Source organism: Podarcis melisellensis (genome assembly GCF_964234715.1).
Source record: "Podarcis melisellensis genome assembly, chromosome: 2".
Taxonomy (NCBI): domain Eukaryota; kingdom Metazoa; phylum Chordata; class Lepidosauria; order Squamata; family Lacertidae; genus Podarcis; species Podarcis melisellensis.
In genome coordinates this window covers 31,105,805-31,129,087 of record NC_138529.1, presented here as the reverse complement: position 1 = coordinate 31,129,087, position 23,283 = coordinate 31,105,805, and the positions used below count along the sequence as shown (strand labels likewise).

The 23,283-nt window shown below is 42.3% G+C and overlaps 1 protein-coding gene across 4 annotated transcripts in view; it reads right to left on the bottom strand.

Moving 5' to 3' along the window:
- SPAG9 (sperm associated antigen 9) overlaps positions 1-23,283 on the bottom strand; it is an 80,326-nt gene that overhangs the window by 29,467 nt on the left and 27,576 nt on the right. For 2 of the 4 annotated variants that reach the window (XM_081899578.1, XM_081899579.1), the window contains exons 4-12: positions 23,004-23,098; positions 17,636-17,789; positions 12,518-12,707; positions 11,731-11,830; positions 10,198-10,319; positions 3,482-3,539; positions 1,309-1,461; positions 1,164-1,215; positions 590-720 (exon numbers count right to left, since the gene is read on the bottom strand). In XM_081899578.1, the coding sequence (XP_081755704.1) occupies positions 590-720; positions 1,164-1,215; positions 1,309-1,461; positions 3,482-3,539; positions 10,198-10,319; positions 11,731-11,830; positions 12,518-12,707; positions 17,636-17,789; positions 23,004-23,098 (1,055 nt within the window). Of the gene's footprint in view, positions 1-589; positions 721-1,163; positions 1,216-1,308; positions 1,462-3,481; positions 3,540-10,197; positions 10,320-11,730; positions 11,831-12,517; positions 12,708-17,635; positions 17,793-21,878; positions 22,299-23,003; positions 23,099-23,283 lie in introns of those variants that run through there. The other 2 variants (XM_081899577.1, XM_081899580.1) reach the window with 2 other exon arrangements.

The following is a 23,283-nucleotide window of genomic DNA, read 5'->3' as shown; positions in this document are numbered from 1 at the left end:
CAGCCCTACTTGGGAAGTTAACCTGGGATGTTCTACATGCAAAGTATGTAGAAGGGCTACAGCCCTTCCTCTTTGATGGTCCGGCCCCCTTTACTGTTAAAAATAATCTACTCTCCACAACGCAATACAGTGGTACTTCGGGTTACATACGTTTCAGGTTACATACGCTTCAGGTTACAGATGCTTTAGGTTACAGACTCTGCTAACCCAGAAATAGTACCTCGGGTTAAGGACTTTGCTTCAGGATAAGAACAGAAATTGTGCTCTGGCGGTGCAGCGGCAGCGGGAGGCCCCATTAGCTAAAGTGGTGCTTCAGGTTAAGAACAGTTTCGGGTTGAGAACGGACCTCCGGAACTAATTCAGTTCTTAACCTGAGGTACCACTGTACAATAATAGCAGCAGTTTCACAGATTGGTAGAGTTGGAAGGGACCAAAGGATTATTTAGTCCAACCCACTGCTATTATGAGAGAGAGAGAGAGAGAGAGAGAGAGAGAGAGAGAGAGAGAGAGAGAGAGAGAGAGAGAGATATCCAGCATTGCAACCATAACCATAAAATACTATCAACAAGCATAAGAAAACTGCACTTGCCGTATCATCTCAGTCCATCGCACTGCTTCTTGGAGCTCCATTAGCCGCTCTTTATACTGATTTCTTTCCATGAGGACACGGGCCATTTCAACCCGAGTGAATCGCTTTCTCTGAGCAGTAGGAATGTCACTCTGCACACGGGGTGGGGGGGAAAGAGAACCAAGAATGCTTAACGTAGCAAATTATGTACAGTTTAAGGAGGAGTTACTTTCTCTTCCATCACCAATGAACTGCACTAAGGGCCCAAGACAGTCGTTCCGAAATAATTTACAGGTGTTTATGGCTATATATAAAGTGCAGTAATGGGCGGGAAGAAACAGTGCCAACAATGGAAGCAGCCCCTCACAGCCCCTTGGTGTCCAAAGGAGGGGTGGGGTGGAGGAAGCAGTCTAATTCAGCATCCCCCAGATGTCATGATCCACTCTACAACTGCAAGAGGAGTTGCAGCAGATAAAGAAAGGACAAGGGCACACTTCTTCTCAAAAACTCTTTCAAAAGGTCAGGGTATTTTAAGAGCAATGTTACACAAATAAGAAACAGGATTACATAAAAAGCTGCCAATGCAATTACATACATCATCCTCTTCCTTTGCTTTTTGCCTCGCTTCTTCTGCTTCCGCTCGGGCTCTAAACAAGATGCAAGAGTTATCAATGAAGTTAGTTGCAGAATCCCTGGTAAGATCTTCTCTGCTGTACATGAAACAAGCGTATTACACTCACTTTCTAAGTTCTTCTTCCAATTCCTTGTTCTTCTCTTCAAGCTTTTGTTTGGCCAGTTTTACAGCTTCCAGCTCTCCTTGCAGCACATCCTTCTCGCAGGTGAGCTCATCTACTTTTGCTATTAAGTCATTCTTCACCACATTCAAGGCATTTCTGAAGACAACAAAGATAGCTGTAATTAGGTCATTTCTACCAGTATCACCGGAGGGGCGTAGGTGGTACTGTGGGTTAAACCACAGAGCCTAGGACTTGCCGATCAGAAGGTCGGCGGTTCGAATCCCTGCAACGGGCCCCCCGTTGCTCGGTCCCTGCTCCTGCCCACCTAGCAGTTTGAAAGCACGTCAAAGTGCAAGTAGATAAATAAGTACCGCTCCTGTGGGAAGGTAAACGGCATTTCCATGCGCTGCTCTGGTTCGCCAGAAGCAGGTTAGTCATGCTGGCCACATGACCTGGAAGCTGTACGCCTGCTCCCTCGGCCAATAAAGCTAGATGAGCGCCACAACCCCAGAGTCAGCCACGACTGCACCTAATGGTCAGAGGTCCCTTTACCTTTACCAGTATCACAGAAATTGATCTATTTATTTTTACAACCGTTATTTCAATCCTATCATAGGAATTCAAGCGACAAAGAGTTATACCCCTCCCCCCACTTACAAAACTAGCTTTGGGCAGTATGAAACTAATGAGTCCCACTAGCGGAAGCCTGCACTACGCCTTCCACCAGGAGAATCCCCAAGGCAGTATGGGGAGGGTGCATCACCACATCTGGCAAGCTGAAATGTTTGCACTGATGGAACAATTGTTGCAGCACTACGTTGGCACTGGCTGCCCCAGATTCCTATTTTGTGTTCCATTTCTTTCACAGCGACAGCTTCAACAGCTTGCACAAAACATAGTTTGCAACATTTGTTTTTATTCGGCAAATAGTATAATATGCCATATTGGACTAGCCCAGGGTTGTCTAACCCTCAGTTTTGGTGGGGGGTGTCTAATATTGCCCCCCCAGGACCCCTCTAAATTTGATAGCAGCAAAAATGATTACTGTATTTTTTGCTCTATAAGACTCACTTTTTCCCTCCTAAAAAGTAAGGGGAAATGTGTGTGCATCTTATGGAGCGAATGCAGGCTGCGCAGCTATCCCAGAAGCCAGAACAGCAAGAGGGATTGCTGCTTTCACTGCGCAGTGATCGCTCTTGTTGTTCTGGCTTCTGAGATTCAGAATATTTTTCTTCTTGTTTTCCTCCTCCAAAAACTAGTTGCGTCTTGTGGTCTGGTGCGTCTTATAGAGCGAAAAATACAGTAAGTGAACACAGTACTGGGCAATAACCCACCTCCTTATCTGATCTGTACACTTGGGGGGGGCAGTATGCCTGTGGGTGTCTGCGCACATGTGAGAGTGCTGAGTGGCCACACCCTCTTTTGGCCATGTCCACAACTGCGTGTGGCCCCAGAGGGTTGGTGAACCCTGTGCCCCAAAAACGTTAGCCCCACCTAAACTAGTCTAGCTCTGCAACATCTAAACAGATCCTCTTGGACAGTGCTTTTTTCTGGGGGTACGCATACCCCTAAACATTTTGTGAATCTAAGTTTGGCCTCATTGAGGGGCAGTATTTCAAGTAGGAAAATGAGAGCACCCCTAAACATTTTTAAAGAAAAAAAAGCACTGCTCTTGGGAACAAACAAATTAGTGAATGAGTGAGAGTTGTTTCTGATTGTCCTGAAGCTATTGATGGTCAGCTACACTTAAGAAACCCAAGCTCTAGTGTTCTGAGATTCCCTGTGCGTTTTGTAATTTTATACCTTTCATGAACTAAAGGAATATGTAAGGTAAAAGGTAAAGGACCTCCAGATGGTTAAGTCCAGCCAAAGAAGACTATGGGGCTGCGGCACTTTAGGCCGAGGAAGCTGGCGATTGTCCACAGACGGCTTTCTGGGTCATGTGGCCAGCATGACTAGACAGCCTATTATATTAATTATATTAACCATTAGAGATCAGAATAGTGCAAACACCTAAAGCATCAACTAACCTACATCTGTCACCTAGATATATGGAACAAGGGCCTTGGGAATAATTGATTATATCCTTTATGAACCAGCAACCAGTCTCATGATCAATTTTAAAACAAGTTTAGCAGAAGTAATTCTATGTTCAACAGCTGAAAAAGTTACTCACTTGGTTTCTAGCAGTTGTGTATTTTCTAAGATAAGGTTTTCAACTTCACGACCCATTCCTTTCAAAGACAGAACAGAGTAAACAGCTTAAAAACATTGAAATTACTAGTGCAAGTGCCAGTTCTCAAACTTATGTACCCTGATACAGAGTTTAGTGTATGCTGCTCCGAGGTTCATGTGGGGCTACTATGTAAGTGGGACTCCACATTAATTTCAATGGAAGGAACTGCACTGCTTGCACATAGATTAGCTTCCTCCACTGAAATGTATTCAATCATTTATTTAATAGTGTTGCATACTACTTCTCAAGCCACCTGTCAAACAGTCAATAAAATATAAAAATGGAAGAACAACCTATGCAGGTAGGATAGTTCTTGGAGTTTATCAAAGCACCTGATTCCTTAATAGCTGAAAACAACAGTTTTCAAAACTAAATATTGCTGCTGGACTTTTAAAGTGTTCGACAGGTAGGCTCCCTGAAGCCCAGAAGAACAATGCAAAATATTTTCAGTCCAAGAATCCAAGGTTTAACTGCTCTTGCAGAATATAAATTGTATTAAAACAACAAGTGTTGAAAATCGATTAAAGTTGACACTACAAATTTAAATTACGTATATTTGATGCTGAAAGCCGTGTCACAACACAGAGAAGAGATGCAGAACATGAAAAAGCTCAAAGACAATGCAACGCCCTTGCAAATGTTCCCCAAATGAGATGACACCTTACCAAAGAAATTATGGTCTTTAAAGCCCATGAATCCCATGAAGAGCAAGAAGAAGAAGAAATATTTTATGTAAGGAGAGCAGTATGAGTGAGGTACAGCACAATACTAGAGATATGAGTGATTTCAAAGCAAAGCCAGCAGTAAACGCCTGAAGCCAAATTATGCTCTGATTTAAAAATGACTCATATAGTAAGACAAAAACAGTTAAAAGAGAGTAGTGTCAAAAAGTATGGTCAAGATCTAGGAGAAGCCTCAGTGGACCAAGCATTGCTCTAGTCCAGCCTCCCATCTCTAACATTGGAACCTCCAAGAAACCCATAAAGAGGCTAAGAGGCCTTTCTTCTTCAGTTTGTCCCCAGGAATCTAAATCCCAAAAGGTAACACTGCTGAAACTAGGGGTTCCATTTAGCCAGGGAGGTTGTAGAAAGACCTACACCCTTCAAGACTGACTAATCCCCACCTCCTGCCACTGCCTCATGAAGCCACCTGCCCATGGCCATCACCACACTTTAAAATAGGGAATTTAATCAGTTAATTATGGGCTGCATGTCAGCCACGCACTTCTTTCTTTGGTTCGTTTTGAATTACTTTCCTTGGTTTTTTTGATGAAGACGTGGGTGTGGGTGTGAACACACACACACACACTCACACACACACACACACACACATATGAAAATAAGGTAGTGCCCAATTTTACTGAATGACCCCAAGGCAAAGCCAAAAGGACACACCCACCCATCTAGTCTTTCCAAGCCACACATAATTTACCTGTCCCACATCACCCCTTTTTCTTTTCCTAAAGTCTCAAATGCTTAAGGGTTTCCACAAAGCAGAAAATGTTCTTGACCATTTTAGTTGCCTTATTCTGCACTTTTCCCATCTCTGCAGTATCTTTTTGGGGAAGGGACAGTGGAGACCGTACATGGTTTGTTCGTATAAATCAGGCATCCCCAAACTCGGCCCTCCAGCTGTTTTGAGACTACAACTCCCATCATCCATAGCTAACAGGAACAGTGGTCAGGGATGATGGGAACTGTAGTCCCAAAACAGCTGGAGGGCCGAGTTTGGGGATGCTTGGTATAAATGGTGTTACAAACACTGGCAGCTGTTACTTTGTTAAAGTGTGCGTGGGGGGGGGATGACCTTTACAGCTTATAATATACCAACAGTTACACATTTCAGACCTCTGAAAGGTATCTAAAGTTATAACGTTCCAATAATATTTTGGGGAAGCGGCAATGTCATAGCTACATTCTTGATGGCTCACCATAAAAAAAAACACGGGTGTTTAAACTGGGCAACCCTTCTTACATCAATCTTAGAACACAGGCCAATAAAAGGTTAGAACACAGGCCAATAAAAGGTTTCTGGGCAAATCTAGGAAAATTAAGACCCTGCTAAAATGTGTATAGCGTTGGAACGTATTTGCTATTTACACATGTATTTGCAAAACTGAGCAAATGAGACCAACTCCTCAAACAGAATAAGCACATAGTAATTTAGGGCTTCTCCACAGCAAATGGGCTGCTCTGCTCACCTGTCAGAAGGCAGGGAGGGCAAGTCCATATATTTACACCACAAGCTGCCCACTCTATTGAAATGAACAGGTAGTACCTGCACAAGGAGGGGAGCTCTGTGCACCCACTGGAGTAGTGGACGAAGTCACTGGAACAAGGCCAATACCTTGCTCCTCGATTCCGTAAGCATACTGAATGTACTCTTTTGAGAAACAAGGATCATATTCTCTAAAACACATGGAATGCTGACTGATGCCAGTTAAACAAGGTATCTCGCTTTAATGTGGCTGCTCTCACAGTGCTGATGCAGATGCACAGATCAAAACCCACCTGCAAGAAGTCTCCCTGTTGGAGAGGGGCTGCAGCATTTATTTTGCATGCAGAAGGTCTCAAGAAGGTTCAATCTCCAGGTAGGGATGGGAGAGAACTCTGCCTGAAACCCCGAGGAGCTGCTGCCAATGCTGAGCTAGGTAGACCTGTCGTCTGAATCAGCATAAGGCAGCTTCCTATGTACTGCACTTGCTGCACAGGAGAAAGGAACCCTGCCCTCATTCTGCCAGGATAGCAGCATCACAATGCATTCTTCATGCCCTCCAACTAGCCAGCTCTTCAATTTACATCCTACAATGCGTTTGACATGTGCTTGTGCTTTAAATACATAAGAAGGAGGCCCTGTACTCAGTGATCAGCAAACAGTCATGATGGTTTCAGAAGGTTTGTTTGTTTGTTTATACTGCCCTTCATCCGAAGACCCCAGGGAGGATACAAAATGAGAATACAAAATACTTCAAACCCTGTTCTTATTTCCAACTGCTTCTCCATGTTTGGGTGGTTTCACAAGACAGTACAGTGGTGCCTCGCAAGACGAAATTAATCCGTTCCGTGAGGCTCTTCGTATAGCGGTTTTTTCGTCTTGCGAAGCAAGCCCATTGACAGCTTAGCGGATTAGCGCTACAGCTGTCAAGCGGCTTCCAGCGATCAGCTGTTAAGCGGCTTATCAGCGGAACAGCTGATAAGCGGCTTAGCGGCTTAAGAAAAGGGCGGAAAAAAACCGCGGGGGGATGCAAGATTTTTTTCGTCTTGCGAAGCAACCCCATAGGGGAATTCGTTTTGCGAAGCGCCTCCAAAACGGAAAACCCTTTCGTCTAGCGGGTTTTTCGTCTTGCGAGGCATTCGTCTTGCGGGGCACCACTGTACCTGGGCCAGTATCTGCCTATATCTGTAGAAAATAATGGGTCTTTTCTTCAAAAGTGGCTGAAGTTTGAGTTTGTAGAGGATTTCAAAAAGTGCTGTTCGTAAAGATAAACTTATTTGCACTACACTTTTAACTGCTGGTGTCCCTAACAGAGAAACGATTATCAAACAAAATGGTTGGGGGGGGGAGATACCAAGCAGGATAAAAACCAAAATAACAACATATATTATGATAGCAGCAGCCAAGAATATTGAACTTCAAAACAATCACTTTCGAAAATATAAAAAGCATACACACCAGAATATTCCCCTGGGTATGCAGCCCAAGAGAAAGAAAATTGGAGAATCCCATGTAAACTAACATTGTGGAACCATGCTCCATAAGTCAAACAGCAGATATATTGCATATCACGCTACAAAACAAGGCATTTCATACAAAATGCACACTTATTTCAAATTGAGTCCCACTGAACTCAGTAGGACTTCTGTATAAACACATTAGGATTATTCTGCCGCATTTAGTCATTTCCCTTCAAATCCTAGAAGATCCAGGCTAAAGCCTGGGATCCTCCTACCCATCAAATGTTGGATTCTATTCCCATCCAGCCATGATGGCCAAAGGTCAGGAGTGATGGAAACTGTGCTCCACCAACATCAGGAGGGTAGAAGGTTCCTCATCCCTAATCCGGGATATGCGAGTTGTCTTTGCAACCCTCTCTTAAAACAGACATCAAGAGCTTTAAAAGCAACTCATTAATAAACCTATTAAAAGGACATCAGTAGAGTCAAGACTCTCCATTTCACTAGTTAATGCTGTCCATCGTATATTCATTCAAATCAGCCAACTTAATTTCAGAGGACAACGAATGGAGAAGACTGATGCTATTCACCAAGCTACATATGTGACCCCCCTTTTTCGAAAGCCAAACAGTGGCGTAGCGTGGGGGGTGCAGGGGGGGGCCGGCTGCACCGGGCGCAACATCTGGGGGTTAGGGTTAGGGGGCGCAAATCCACGGGTTAGGGGGCGCAAATCCATGGGTTAGGGGGTACAAATTACTTGCCTTGCCCCGGGTGCTGACAACCCACGGTACGCCACTGAAGCCAAATACTTGTAATGCTTTTTAAATTTTTAAATAAAGTCAAATCATAAATGCTGTTTGAAATAGATGAATGAAATTTATATTGCCCACCACAAAGAGAATAAAATGTACTTGAGTATCTGCAGCACATCTGTTGAAACGCTTAATTCTAGCTGAGGCTACATGCAGAGTTTTGTAATTAGGGTAACTACCTTCCAATAATAAAAAATAAAAAAATCCTGGCACCTGGGCTATGCCAGGGCATGTTTCCTGCTCAACTCCAGAAAGAGCAGAACTACTACTGAAACCTTTATTTTCATTCCTGTGACTGCAGCGGTGCCTGGCATATACCGTGCTGTGCTGACATTGTAGCATAAAAATGAAGCTGCGCCATAGGGAAACAGACAAAACAGCAATCCCACTAGCCGCAGTTGCCAAGTGATATTGGCCTATCTCAATTGCTCAACAGAACCTGGAGTGTGTGGTATGGAGAAGGCACACATAGGTGCTCTATCAGGGGGAGCACGGCAGTTGAGCTCAACCACCTGGCCCTTTAATGCTTGTGCTTGGGTTACACAGTTCAGGCATGTACACTAAAAGGAAGTGAGGATTCTGGCTAACCTGAACAATTCTAGCTGTAACCAGCCCAACTTTCTGACATTTTCACACAAAGTCATGGCAACCATCCCAGAGATGCGACACAACTGGGTAGCTGTCTATTTTTCTTCCTGATCAGCTGGAAACACTCCCTTGTCAACATTGTTTCCTTCTGTGAGTACTTATAGATTACTATTCCATTTGCTGAATTTAAATCTGCATTCAAGGTCTTGCTTGTAGCTCTGCAAATATGACATTTTGCAAACTTGGCCTACAGCTGATTTGGGGCAATTCCCTCTTCCCACTGCAGCCCATCACTCCTCATCGCATGCTCTTCAGAAGGGGCCACTGACCCTCTAGAGACTTTTCTGGAAGCACAGGAGAGAGGGGGGCAGACGACTACCATTCAGCTTGAGTTTTTCCACTCAGTAACCAAACCTTCATCTTCTATTGTGCCCATGGCTAGCTAGAATCTTAGGCTCACTGTCCAAAATAATATTTTAGCAATACAGACAAACATTTGCCTTTTTCTGATCCTTTTAAATGGGCCTCTTTGGTCTTCTTCATGACCCAAAATAGAAAATCTGCTTGGGGAAATAGTGTACATTACAAAATGTGCCCCTCTTACAGTGGAGCATAGGGCTGCTATAGAGGCATCTGGCTTACTGATTCCATATGATGCCAATGTTTGACACTGCAGAAGACATCTGCTGACAGCCTGCAAGAACCAACCCACCAAACTGCTATTGGGCCTTGATTTGCTTCAAAATGGAATCTACAAAGTTTGAGCAGTGCTAGGTTTATTTATTATGTAGGTTTAGCAATCCTCCTAATGGGGATATTCTTACATTCTTTTTCAGAACTTACTGTGGAACTGGGCTCATCTCCTTTAACTATAGCTGGTGGAGAAGTTCCGATCTGGAAAAATCATCTAGGCTGTAATGGATCTGGATGGGGGTCATTAGAAAGGGTATCTAGAGGGACCTCTAGATGAATGTATTTCAGAAATGAGGCCCCTCCTGCCCTTGTAGGCTGATGACCGAAAGAGACAGGAGCAGCCAATGAGGGCTCTATTTTCAGCTTGCTATTTACCAAATTAAACTGGTTATTTCACCAGTCCTTAAAAACTCAGAGCAAATGCTAGATTCACTTCATATTTGGGTAGTCTTGTGCCTCTGCATATTATTGTACAGGCTGATGGTTCTGGGGGCTGTTTCAGGTATCCTCCCCATGTCACATGACTTCCTTCTCACCTGGTGAGTAGCTGCTACACCTGCTCTGAAACCTTACCCAAACCTATCAGGGACTCAATGGAACTTACTTCTGAGTGCAACCTAGGACCGCACTAAAGCAGAGATCTGAATAAATAGTCGAAAGACTCCCTTTGGTAAAAACCTCATGTAGGAGACTGAAAGTTTTCAACTTCACCATATTTAATTAGTAAGCATTTTATATATAGAACAAACTTACTTAAAACGAAGTACTGAACATGAATACTTTTCTCAACAACTTCATTCCTCAACTCTCACAGAACAATTACCTTCACAGTTCTTAAGCTGAAGAAATGGATGGAAATCAACAGGATTTTTTTAGAATACCCACTTACCCAGTAGGTCTGCTCCTTCATCCACATCCCCTATCAGACCAGTGCCAGCAGAAGATAGTTCTTCGAACAGTGATTCTGTATTACGATCAAATGCTTTGTTCTCTATGCCTTTGGTAGGTGTGCTGCACAACAGAATTGGAATTTAAAAGTCAGGAGAATAAAAGTTTTAAAAATATGTAAATGTACACACACAAATGAGTGTCAATGTGTGTGGGCACATGGTCTTCTAAATCACTTCATGCATCTGACAATGTGGGTTCTAGCCCATAAAAGCTAACGCTGCAATAAGCAGCGGTAGCCAACGTGGTGCCCTCCAGATTTTGTTGGACTACAACATCCATAAACCCTCAGCTAGCACGGCCAACAACTGAGGATGATGGGAGTTGTAGTCCAACAACATCTGGAGGGCGCCACATTGGCAACCGCCAATATAAGGCAATACAGTCAGGTGTGGCTCTAGAATTATGTGCCAGAAACCTACCAGTGGGTGCTCTTAACTGTCAAGGGGCAGAGACATAAGGCACATGTGCCAAGGTAATGCTTCTTCCCCACTTCCCCCAAATGCACAGCTCATCACCTGGGTTACTCCTCCTCTCATCCACTTGACTGGCTTTCACTCTTTTCCCCTGGCCCACCTCCCCACGGCACCAGTAGGAGATCAGTCCTCGTTAACTTCTCACTCCAAGAGTCCTCTGCCCTTGCATTCTGTAGCACTTAGGCAGATCAGAAGCAGCACAAGACTCTCTTGCACTGGCGGAGGAACAGGGTGCAGAGGGCGCGGACCACCCTTGGCACCACTATTCCAGCAGGGTGCCATCATGGCGGCCTCGCCGGACATGCGGCGCGCACCCACCTGCGTGCCGGGCGCCATGCCCCCAGAACGCACACGCCCTCAGGATGCATGCCACACCCCTGCGGACAGCATGCCACGCCCTCCGGGGTGCCAGCCACACCCCCGCCTGCTCTCTGCCCCTAGTAGCAGAGCATGCAGCTTTGCCACTGCTCTCACACACACTGTTCTTAGCTCTCCTGGAAGACCCTGAGTAAAAGGACAATGACTGCTGCATAACACACTGCTCTGATCTTCTCGGCAGATCAGGACCCTTTGCACTGGGCAGACAGGCAGTCAAAAGCAGAGCAGCAGCACAGTGGACAACTGTATTGCTTCAGACATTCCCAAGCGTCCTATGCAACGTGGGCCACGTATGGGCCTTTGGGGTCCTGGCATCAGCCCAACAAGACTGTTGGGAGCTTATAAGTGGAATTCAACATAGCATTAAGTATGCATGCAGGGAACAAGGTCTGCTGCGCAATGGGACTTCCTCCCACCCCCACCTTCACTTAAACCTGTTCTGGAGGGTTTCCCCAGTCATACAGAGCAGGCCTAGTGGGTATGGGGGTGCACAGGAGGAGGGGGGAAAGGCCCATTGCATGAATGAACCTCTTCCACACATGCAACAACTTAGCTGAACCCTCCCCTTTACATTCCCCCACCCCAAGTTCTTTACTGATGAGAAGTGTTCAGCAAAATACCTTGATCCTTTATATCCACTAAGGTCTTTATCCATATCCAGCTCTGGAGTGGATTCGATGATTGCCTGAACTTCAGATTTGTCTTCATTTTCATTAGAACCTGGGGAACAGATCAGAAGTAACTATTTATTCCCATTTCTTTTTCATCCTATCCCAAGAGCTTAAGGGAACTACTAGGTATCTTATTTTAATTTCACAGCAACCCAATGAAGCAATGGCTAAATTATGAGATTAAGCACTGCCAAAGACCAGAGAGATTCACGGCTGAACAGACATCTGAACTATAAAATTACACTGGCAACAAGTTAAATGGCCACTCCATTGCCCCTTAAATGTTACAGTAATTTTTTACTGCAAGGGTGACTTCACAAAGAAGACACTTTCTGCACAAAACACATTTCCATATAAGAAATAGTTTTTTCCAGTTTATAGATCTTTAACATTTTATTAATTCGTTCTAAGTACATTTTATTAATTTAAGTACATAAAGGAGGTATGAATATTTATACTTCATAGACCATACAATGGATTTGGAAGCCATGGGGACAATTTTGTCCCCAACCCCAGTGTGATAACCACACCCAAACATACTTGCACCTTATTACACAAGAACACCATGTTTCCTAAATATTAATCAAGAACATCACCCGTTCCTCTAAATATTAATCAATAACTATTCTTCTGGAACTTAGGACGCACACGTATTTACACGTGAGACAGGAAAAAATTCAGTTTTAACGTGCGCATAGTATTGGCTCTAGCCACACAAGCCATTCTAGGAACTTACCAATAGACACATTTCTTGTTTCTTGGGCTACTTGCACTTCAATGTTCTTGTTCCCTATATCGGAGTCCTTCTCAAGCCCTTCCTTGTGTTCTTTCGAGGGAGATTCAGCAGGCGCAAGCACATCTGAAGCAGCAGTTAAGAGTGGCGTAGTACATTTGGAACCTGCTTGGCTAACATCAGAAAGTTCATCCTAAAGTGTAGAGAAATTCAAAGTAATTACAGAATTTATATGATAACATTCCCAGTCACCGGATGGATACTAGACTTGTTGGAGCCAGTTCTCCTCCTAGACGTGTCTGCATAACACCATCTTAGTTACCTTTCAGGAGTGAGGAAAAGTCTTCCTATTCTCCCATGGTTGTAATAGTATTCAACATCTCTTTTAAAAAAATTAGATACTGTTTATACTGTCTCTGCTGTTTCTATACGTGTGATTTAAATGCTTTTTGACAGTGCATTTTTGTCTGATTTATTTGTTTTTATTGTTGTTGCAAGGTGCTTTGAAATCATTTACAGTGAAAGGAGGGAGGAGAGAAATTCTATAAATTAGGTAAACAAATAATGGTCAACACAGAAATTGTACTGCTTCTTCTTAGTATTCAGATGAGCAAACTGTGCCATGGAAAGTTCCAAGATCATTCTCAATGGCTCAGAAAACGTACTTTTTCCAGGAACTAATGTAAGAACTAAGTGTATTACAAGCAGAAAACATAGCTGAATTTAAGAGACATTTTGCCTACACAAGTCCTTGTGATCCTCTTTCATACTGCAAAATAACGGGTTACGACCATATTGTTGAAACAGATTGAAACTACAAATGCAACACTGGGCAATCCAGCGTTAAATTTCAAAGCTTTACAGAACACTTGCTTAGCATTTGCATAAAGAAGTACATCAGAGTGGCATTTCAACAGATCCATTTATAGTGGCATATGACAAAAAGAGAAAATCTCAATTTCAATGTTATGTCAAGAATCCTCTCACGACACTTCTCCAAGGTCAGATACGTGAAAGGTGAAGGGTCAAGCAACTCCTTGCCTATGCCCCTTTTGAGATTTAAATTGTATCCCCTGCTTTACATATGAATGGGACAGACCCTTGCTTAAAGCACTAGTTGTCTGTATCATTATATATAGTATGGCCCCAACTGCAGACAATAAAATACTTAGCAAACGGACATAATTCTGATCCAAGCTTGGGCGTCTGCCAAGAAATTGGTAAGAGAGAAGAACAATAGCGGTAGCACATTCCTCTGTGACAAAGATACTACATATGGCAGATGCAAATATCAGTGCCTCACCTTGAATAAAAATCCTGTACACTGAAGCACTTTTGCCAGCAGCAATCTTGCAGCATCAGGGCAATTCTGGGACCTGGTGAACAATTCTACCATAGCTCTTTGGCCTTGCCCAGAAGTACCAGATTCACCAACACCTAACCGAAGTCTCATCCAAGCATTCTGCTTCACTCTTCCATCATTGCAACCACCATCACAGATTGTTCTCTGAATCACACCTGTGTTTTCCCTTGCTCCTGCCAGCAGGCTGCCTTGCTCGCCCCTCCCCCCAATTTCCTTGGCACTTGACCTGCCCTCTCAACACTTCTTTCAGCTTCCAGATTTGGGCCATGTGAATTCCGTCCTTTTAGCAAAGTGTTTTTGCCACAATATGACTATCCTTCTAGCTTAAGCTTGACAATTCGGAGACTGCAATAATAATAATAATTTATTATTTATACCCTGCCCATCTAGCTGGGTTTCCCCAGCCACTCTGGGCAGCTTCCAACAAAATATTAAAATACAATAGTGCGTCAAACATTAAAAGCTTCCCTAAACAGGGCTGCCTTCAGATGTCTTCTAAATGTCATATAGTTGTTTATTTCTTTGACATCTGGTGGGAGGGTGTTCCACAGGGCGGGTGCCACTACCGATAAGGCCCTCTGCCTGGTTCCCTGTAACCTGGCTTCTCACAGTGAGGCTTCTTCTCACCAGAAGGCCCTCGGCACTGGAACTCAGTGTCCAGGCAGAACGATGGAGGTGGAGACGCTCCTTCAGGTATACTGGACCGAGGCCACAAACATCTTTGGGTCTATATCCTTCTAGTTTTGTCATAAAGTATCTTCCCTGGTCCAGCCTGTAACAAACCCACTCAAGGAGAAGCTTGTACTTTCATGCCTTTGTGGAAGGAGGCAACATTTATTTCAAAACTGCTTACGAGGAAACAAAATTGAGGGTTTACAGTACAACCTTGTGTGTACTCAGAAGTCAGTCCCACTATGTTAAATTCAGCTTACTCTCTAGTAAGTGCATTTTGGTAGTAAGTACATCAGTATGAAGCAGAGATAAAGACCACTTTAATCATTAAACCTTAATAAATACTACCTCCTAGGGGAAAATGTAGTGAATTGATAGCAGCATGTTATATGGATTGATTTTCCATCCTATTTCGAGGAAATTATCTAAACCATATTAAAGACCAAACTCAAGTGATAAAATGTTAAAATAAAAGGAGAGCTCTAAATATAAACTATATATACATTGCTTCAATGTCTCACTCTGAACTGGCTGAGAAAATTACTAGATTCTGGTCTAGGACTGCAACCACTCAGCCCGGAGCCAGTGTTCCTCACTCTCTCCTGCAGATCAGATAACTCCATGCTAGAAACTGATGAGCATCTCCATCAAGTTGTGCCTCCCAGTCCAGGGCATACTAAATGATAATGGTCAAGCCTAGTAACATGTCTTCATAGCCTGCCCCAGCCAGAAACTCATAGAACATTTTAAAAGTACTATACACTATTTAAGACAACTGCCCTTCTCCTCTCCCAATTTCTTGGATCTCACCCACTCTTCCAAAAAAAGCCACACAGTTCCGACACTCCTCAATAATTTAGCCTAATCACTCGAGGAGAGGAAACTGCAGTCGTAACCAAGTGCATCCACAGAGCTCCGCACTCAAGCGGAAGAAGAACTTGACTTTTGTTTAAACATTTCCCAACGTCTGTATTCCAGCTGCATCCAGGAAAGAATGCAGCACACAGACCACTCACTGACCTTAGCAGACAAAACGCTCACAACAAATGGCCCAACTGCCAACAGAATGGGGCCAAGGAAAACCTCAGAGCTTAGTTTGAATAGTTTAACAGAGAAACAGATTAGCCCAGTTTCATAATTAGAATTCTACTGATCTACTGCAACTGCTGCATTTCTGCTCCTGCACTTGAATTATCCAACTGCCTGGGCAAACATTAGCTAATGCTTCATCCAAAACTGACTGCGGGTATTAATTTATTTTTCCTTACTTTCTCATTACGATTTTAAGTGTTGTGACATCTATTCTGGCCTCAAAAATCCTGCGTTCTCCTACTTCTCTTCCCTTCCTCTATTCATCTCAGGCAGAAGGCACAGTCATAGGCAAACAGCGGGTATGTTGGCAAATAGGGGCGGACATTCAACCAAGATTTACTTAGGCTCATTGATATTAATATGGCTAAGCTAGGTTCATTAATATCAGTTGGTCTACCCAGAGTATACCTTAAGTTGACTACCACCAAGAATATCAAACTTGGAATAGTGAAAAGCCTGGGTTCAAATCCCCACGTGGTAGTGAAGCTCACTGGACTAGCCAAGGGACTTGAGCACATAATGCAAAACCATTGCCTATTTAGCCAAAGTGTGATCCTGGCCCAGCAGACTAACCATTTTTGTTTTCTGGTAACAAGCCACAATGCAATGTTATGGTTTGCTGTTTGCTTACAAACTGTGGTTCATTTTAATTACAGTTTGGTGATATGTCTGAACCTGCGGGTAGCGCTGTGGTCTATAAACCACTCTTGGGCCTACCAATCAGAAGGTTGATGATTTGAATCCCTGCAATGGAATGAGCTCCCGCTGCTAGCTCCTGCCAACCTAGCAATTTGAAAGCACGCCAGTGCAAGTAGATGAATAGGTACCGCTGCGGCGGGAAGGTAAACAGCGTTTCCGTGAGCTTTGGTTTCCGTCACGGTGTTCCATAGCACCAGAAGCAGTTTGGTCATGCCGGCCACATGACCCTGAAAACTGTCTGTGGACAAACGCCGGCTACCTCGGCCTGAAAGCGAGATGACCGCTACAACCCCATAGTCAGCATTGACGGGACTTAACCGTCCAGGGATCCTTTACCTTTACCTATTCTTTGCCTTGTAGTTCAAAGTTACCTTCCACACTCATGTGTACAATCCACTTTACAACTGTGAAGGGATAGGGAGACACTCTATAAGGATGCAACTCACCTAAGGCCTCCTATGGGCTACATACATAGGATCTAAGAAATGTGGGGGCACAGAATGTACTGGCACAAATTGTGGAGCAACTAGGGGTTTTAGAGCTGTGTCAAATGGCACACATGATGAAAGAATAAGCATCAGGCACAAGTTCAGAGACATTGTTTTTCTCAGTTTACTTTACAGTACTTTAGTTTCTACATTTCAGAATAAGGTTTCACAGTGTCCCAAGAGTGCAAAAGATGTCCCTTAACCAGACAGTTTGACTTGCACATAATCCACCTAGCTGTACACAGACATGGAAGAACGATCAAGGAACATCACATTTTGGTTGCTGGATAATCAACCCCAAGCTGTAACAACTGATTAAAGATTTTGATATTGAACTGCCGAAAGAATTTTAAGGAATTTAAATGGAAATGACTTCCGACTTGTACTCAGTGGATTTTAGTAAACCACTTCAGAGCTTAACAAATGTCTGCTAGGTGGATACTGTACAATCTAAAGGTTACGGACATTATGCAACAGTTATCTGAACAGTATAGTGTAGTTGAAAAAACCTAATACATAACCGTCTACCCATCTAGAAAACTGGTGAAAAGGAGTGTGGTGTATCTGGAAAACCAGAATTGAGATCCTGGTCTTCCCCCAAAGTCCAGTGCAACCTGAGACCCATTCATCAAAACATATAACAGAAAAAAGACTCACCTTCAACTCACCTGGAAAGACGCTCATTTTAAGAAGATTAAGAACTAAAGAAAGATAGTTTGGGGTTTAGGTTTCAACTAGGCACAATGCATCATAGGAAACATATTATTAAAACCTCACCAGATGGGGAAAATAAAAGCACTAGGTCACCTTTAAACTGGTGCGGGAGCGTGGCTGACTTAGTTCACGGAACTTCCAATTATCTGACCCAGGAGTTTCCACTGTTCCTCTGTGATTATCAGGTGTGAGAAGTGCATCTCCTGGAGGTAGTGGGAAGATGCCCAATGATATGGGAGGTTCCTTTCTGCTGGGAAGGAAAAACCAAGTTATTTGCTTTCATTTCTTACACTGAACAGACCTTCGTATCTCAGCAGAAGTAGTAAAAGCTGATATTTGGTTCCTGTAACCAGGTCTTCACAATATTAATTTCTCTTTTTAACCAACTGCTATCTGTTTTATTGACTTTTTAATTATGCTGTATGGATATTTATGGAGTGGTTTTATTATATTTTGTATGGTGTAAGCCACTTTATGAAACTGAAGATTAGAAATAAAAGAGTTAAGAATAATTAGCAATTTCAAAGTACATTTCAGATAACTGTTCTCTCACAAGTTTCTACATGTAAGTATTAGATTACAGCCACTCGTTTCTCAGGGTGCTGTTTGTAATGATTTTTACTATAATTAAATTGACTGTCGGTAGCTATGACAACAAAGCCTTAGCTTACACCAGTGCTGTGGAGGTGGGGCTTAAAATTTGCAAGCATCCGCAAAACAATGTGGGCAAAGACATACTTCAAATGTATGGCAGAATGTAAAAGAGCTAGACATCAGATTTGAAAACAGCAGATTTTGAAAGATAATAGAATAAAAGCATTCGGGTCTGATTAACAAGACAATGCAAAATACCTGGATCTCAAACAGATTCAGCTTAGACTGTATAATGAACTGGGGACAGAAAACTACCAGAAGGAAAACAAAAGTGTAACTGAGCAAGTGATTAAATATTAGCCATGTACACTATCATGCATATACAATCAGCAAGAGTGCAAGTTTCTATCCAATGCTGTTTCGTTAGGAGAGTGTTAAAACTTCTAAAAAGTCTCTAGTTAGGCAGAGAAATCCAAGAAGAAGAAAATATACTGTATGGTCTTTCAACCAATGCAGGAACAATTAAAGGCTCTTTTTGGACACAAATTTCCAAAAGTGGAAATCCCCAGTGCTAAACTGAAGCAACATTCCTTATTTCAATACTGGTTTGTACATATGATCCAAGAGTTTACTTTGACAGTACAAACATCTTCCCATCGTATAATACAAGGAGTCTCTTCATATTCCTCCCCAGTGGAGAAATCTATCCCTAGCATGATGCAGTTGATCCTCCTCTGTAAAACTCACACAGAATTGGTGCTATGGAGAAGCAATACCTATTTAGCATCATTACTAAGCTTGGCAATGAAGAAATGATAAAACACATCTTGGTTAACTGGCCAATGGAATCTTTTATTTAAACTTTAATTTACTGGAACAGAAACAAAGGAGAGATAATTAGGCAAATTCTTGTTTATGTGACTTTACTGTCTGCCAATCTGTCTAATTTTGTAACTGTGCAAGCAATGATAATAAGAGGGTTTTGGTTGAGTGACAGGTTCATTTTTCTACTATGCATGGATGAATTACTGAAGCAAGTATCAAATCACCACAGCAGTAAAGGTCGCTGCACTGCAAAGCTTGTAAATGTAACTATTCTGTAGGAATTGTGGCACAACTGACCAGACTTTTTGCTATGAGTGTTAGGAATCATTCAAGTAGCTTATTCAGTATTCTTACATTTGTAAAAAGCAGTGAGGGGAAGGGGAAAGTGAGGGGAAGGGGCTCCACTTAAGCCTGTGTCATTGATGCCTTCTTCAAATTATTTTGATAAACTTTCACTACACTACATTTTAGGGTCAAAAACAGGCGACTGGAGAATCCTGAATGAGGAGGTGAGAATTCTCTCTCCTTCTGGGTTCAAAATGAAGTCAACTCGTTTACACACAGGGCGTGTTAGAACGCCAATTTCTGCAATGTATTTTTTACCTTTTTAAAAAAAGATTTAAAGATAAGGGACCAGGACACATACATTTGAGATTATTGATCATGCTAACCAATGATCTTCCTACTGTGCATGTCAATTTTTTTTTAATTAAAGGAAGCTCTGAGGTCAGGGAACTTTTCATCTACTTTTAATATTAATTTTCATGTTTGTCAAAGAGAGAAAAGATTCAAGATGCACAGACTAGCATCTGCTAAAGATGTAGAAACCAGAATGACCTTGGAAAGATTTGCCTGTTGTACCCTGCTACAAAACTACTTCCCAAAACTAATTACTCTTGATGTTTTCTACTGCTGTATAAATATTATTTTATAAATATTTGAATTCTACAAACAAAATATTGTAATAAAAATACTCAAAATAAGCAAGTACTGTATACTAAGGACTTCTTAAATGCTATCTCCCACACAGCATTTTCCTATATACACATGCCATGCCATGAAAGAACATTAAGAGCTCTTTTTATTCTGTAAATGCCATTATCTAAAAACATACCATTGATTCAATACAAAGTCACACATTCATTGTTAATCCACTAAACCAAGTAAAGGTTAGCGGTCAGCTACTGAAAATTACAGCTATGAGGGATTGCAGCCAAAGTCACTATAGTTCTAGGCAAACTTACATGATCTGAATTTTCTATTTACAACAAAACCTTTAAAAAGTACTTGCAGATAACCCATATTCAACAACAGGCAAAATACTGAACACACCAACATACGTGGCTGGTTTGGATGCAATGCTAAACCATAGTTTAGAATTACAAAAATGAGCCAAACCTTTCCCTGGGTTTTTGCAAGCTCCCTTCTTTCCCCTCCTCCTACAGTGAGGAGTCTAGAAACTTTTGCATCTTTTTAATTATCTGCAGCTTGCCATGTTGTCTGAACCTGAACAAATTGTGGTTAATCTTAGCTATGTTTAGCAGAAGCAAACCAACAATTCTACGATTCTATGACCATCACACCACAGTTAATGAAGTCGATTTAAATCTAGTACGAGCAGAAAAAATTAACTACACTTTAGGGTATGAATGATATTCCAAACTCTATATTCTAAAAACCTGGTTTAGCATTATGTCTAAACATATGCATTCGAAATATTAAAAGCTTACTAGAAGATAAAACACCAAGAGAACCACACAGATCCTTGTGAATAAAACTTTACATTTTCTTCTACTGCTAATGTGAAATTAACTCGAATGAGATCGGATTCTTGCATTCCCTTGGTGGTGTTCCACCTCATCATTCCTTCCTGCACTTAGAATCATAGAACTGTTGAGCTGGAAGGGACCACAAGGGTCACTTTGTCCAACCCCTGCAATTCTGGGGTAACATGAAATATTTGGGAATCCTCCCCCAGCAGAATCTAAGAATCCAGAGGTAAAGCAATGTCAATTTGGTCAACAATGCTGTTTTAAAGACATGGATGAAGCTCACTTTACATAACAACATTGTTTTTACGTAACAACAAAGGTAAAATTATTCACAATGGGTAGTATGGATGCTACTAATTATATTAGCCATAATAAAGTTAGAAACAGTGTTTGCTATATTGTAAAAAGTTGCACTTTGATTTTTTACTTTTGCTTACTAAGCACAATCAAATTCTGCCCTGATGCATCAAAGTACTGGATTACATACTTTTAAATACATAACAGAAGTTTTCAGAAAGCCATATTACTGGTCAAATTACAATCTGCTATGAAAAGAGTTTTGCCATTGCTCTTATAATTAAAGATATTCAAACCCTATTTCTTCACTCTACAGTGTACACCTTAGCTTGTCAGCAATCGATTTACAAAAAGATGCAAAGGTGCTATTATAATAGTTTCACAGACTATCCGCTAGCAGATTCTGCAGAATTCTCTGGAGTAAAACACAGACCGAATAAATGAAAGGCCTAAACGACCACAGAAGCAAGGCTGCCCAGCATTAGTCAAGCACCTGACAATACAGTGAATACAAGCTTTGTCCACAATGTATTCACATAGCACTTTTATGCCATTTACAGGATTCAGCAATAAAAAGAGAAAAGCGAATAGCCTTCAAGAACACAACTGACTTTGTAGTCTCAAAGAAAGCACAATGAAGCCAATTTTTACATTTTAAAACAGGCATTTTATGATTTTTGCACAGCCTATAGACACCGAGACTAGATTCTGCCTGAAACAGACACTTAAGAGATTAGCATCGTCCCACCCTCTCCTTCCTGCCGCCCCTCCCAAGAGAAGAGAAATAATGGGAAGCAGAGAACAAAGAATGCAACAAAAATGACAGAAGGCTCCGTAGTTCAGGGTACCTGAGAATCCTTGGTAAGTTCTGCGTCAGAGCTGGCACGCCAGTGGATATAGAAAAGTGCACAAGCAGCAAAACAGAGAGAGAGACTAAAATAGCTGAATTAATGACCACCGCCCCGCCAACGAAGCCAAACACCAATAGCAGCATGCATCCAGGACTCATGGCGCTGCGCTGGCATGGTGAATTGCAAGAACCAAGGCTACGCAGGGGACAAGGGAGTATCTTTGTAGTGAGTGTCTGTCATTCACTTGCTGCCACAAAAACAATGCCATCAGCAGCAGCTTTCCACTCTCTTCCGCAGCCGCTCCAAAGCAAAATGACATCACCTCACTCTCCTCCCCCACCTAACCGGGAGAAAAAACCACCATGGAGCTGCTTCTCTTCTCCCCAGCATCTATGCAGCAACCTAAAGATACAAGCAAGCTTGCTCGCCTCTTTCTCCTCCCCACTACTTCAAACCTCGGCTGCTCAGCTCCAGTTCATTGGATGGGAGGCCCCGACATCTACATAATGTAGTCACAGAGCTTCCGCCAGAGACGCCCTCTCACAGACATGTGCCCGAAGGTACACATCAGACCATCGCGATTCAATTATTTCAAAACCTTTAATTGCTAATCCTTTCGTTGCTGCTTTTTTTGAAAACGAAAAGGAGGGACAGCTTGCCATACCAGATCTATGTGTACAAGCTTAAACCTAAAATATTAGTGGATAGCCAATCTAGGCCTTGAAGTGTCCCAACAGCTAAAACATTATCCGCCCCTTCCGATAACCCCTCATATACAGTGGTACCTCGGGTTACATACGCTTCAGGTTACAGACTCCGCTAACCCAGAAATATTACCTCAGGTTAAGAACTTTGCTTCAGGATGAGAACAGAAATCGTGCTCCGGCGGCGCAGCTGCAGCAGCAGCAGGCCCCATTAGCTAAAGTGGTGCTTCAGGTTAAGAACAGTTTCAGGTTAAAAACGGACCTCCAGAACGAATTAAGTACTTAACCCGAGGTACCACTGTACTGCAATAGTGAATAATTCCACCCCATCATTCAGCCTAATGTTTGAAGACAAAGAACAAAGTCTTTAAGATAAAATATAATAGATTATCTTCAGCCAAAGATCAGTAAAGCTTACCTAGTTCTACTGTGCATGATGGGTTCTAGCTGATCACCCCCAGTCAGTTGATGAAGTTTGGCTCTTTCCAAGTGCTCCATGTAATTATGAATCATCTGTTATTAAGAAGGAGGGGGGATTACTTTAGAAAACTATTCATATCTGTTTAAGCAGAATGGAAATACAATATATGCCTCCACCACCTGCCCCAAAGAATAAACCTTCTCTTAAGGTACTATGAGTATTTTGTTTTCAGATCATAAACTTAATTCCGTTTATGAAGTAACCCAAGTATCAAAAC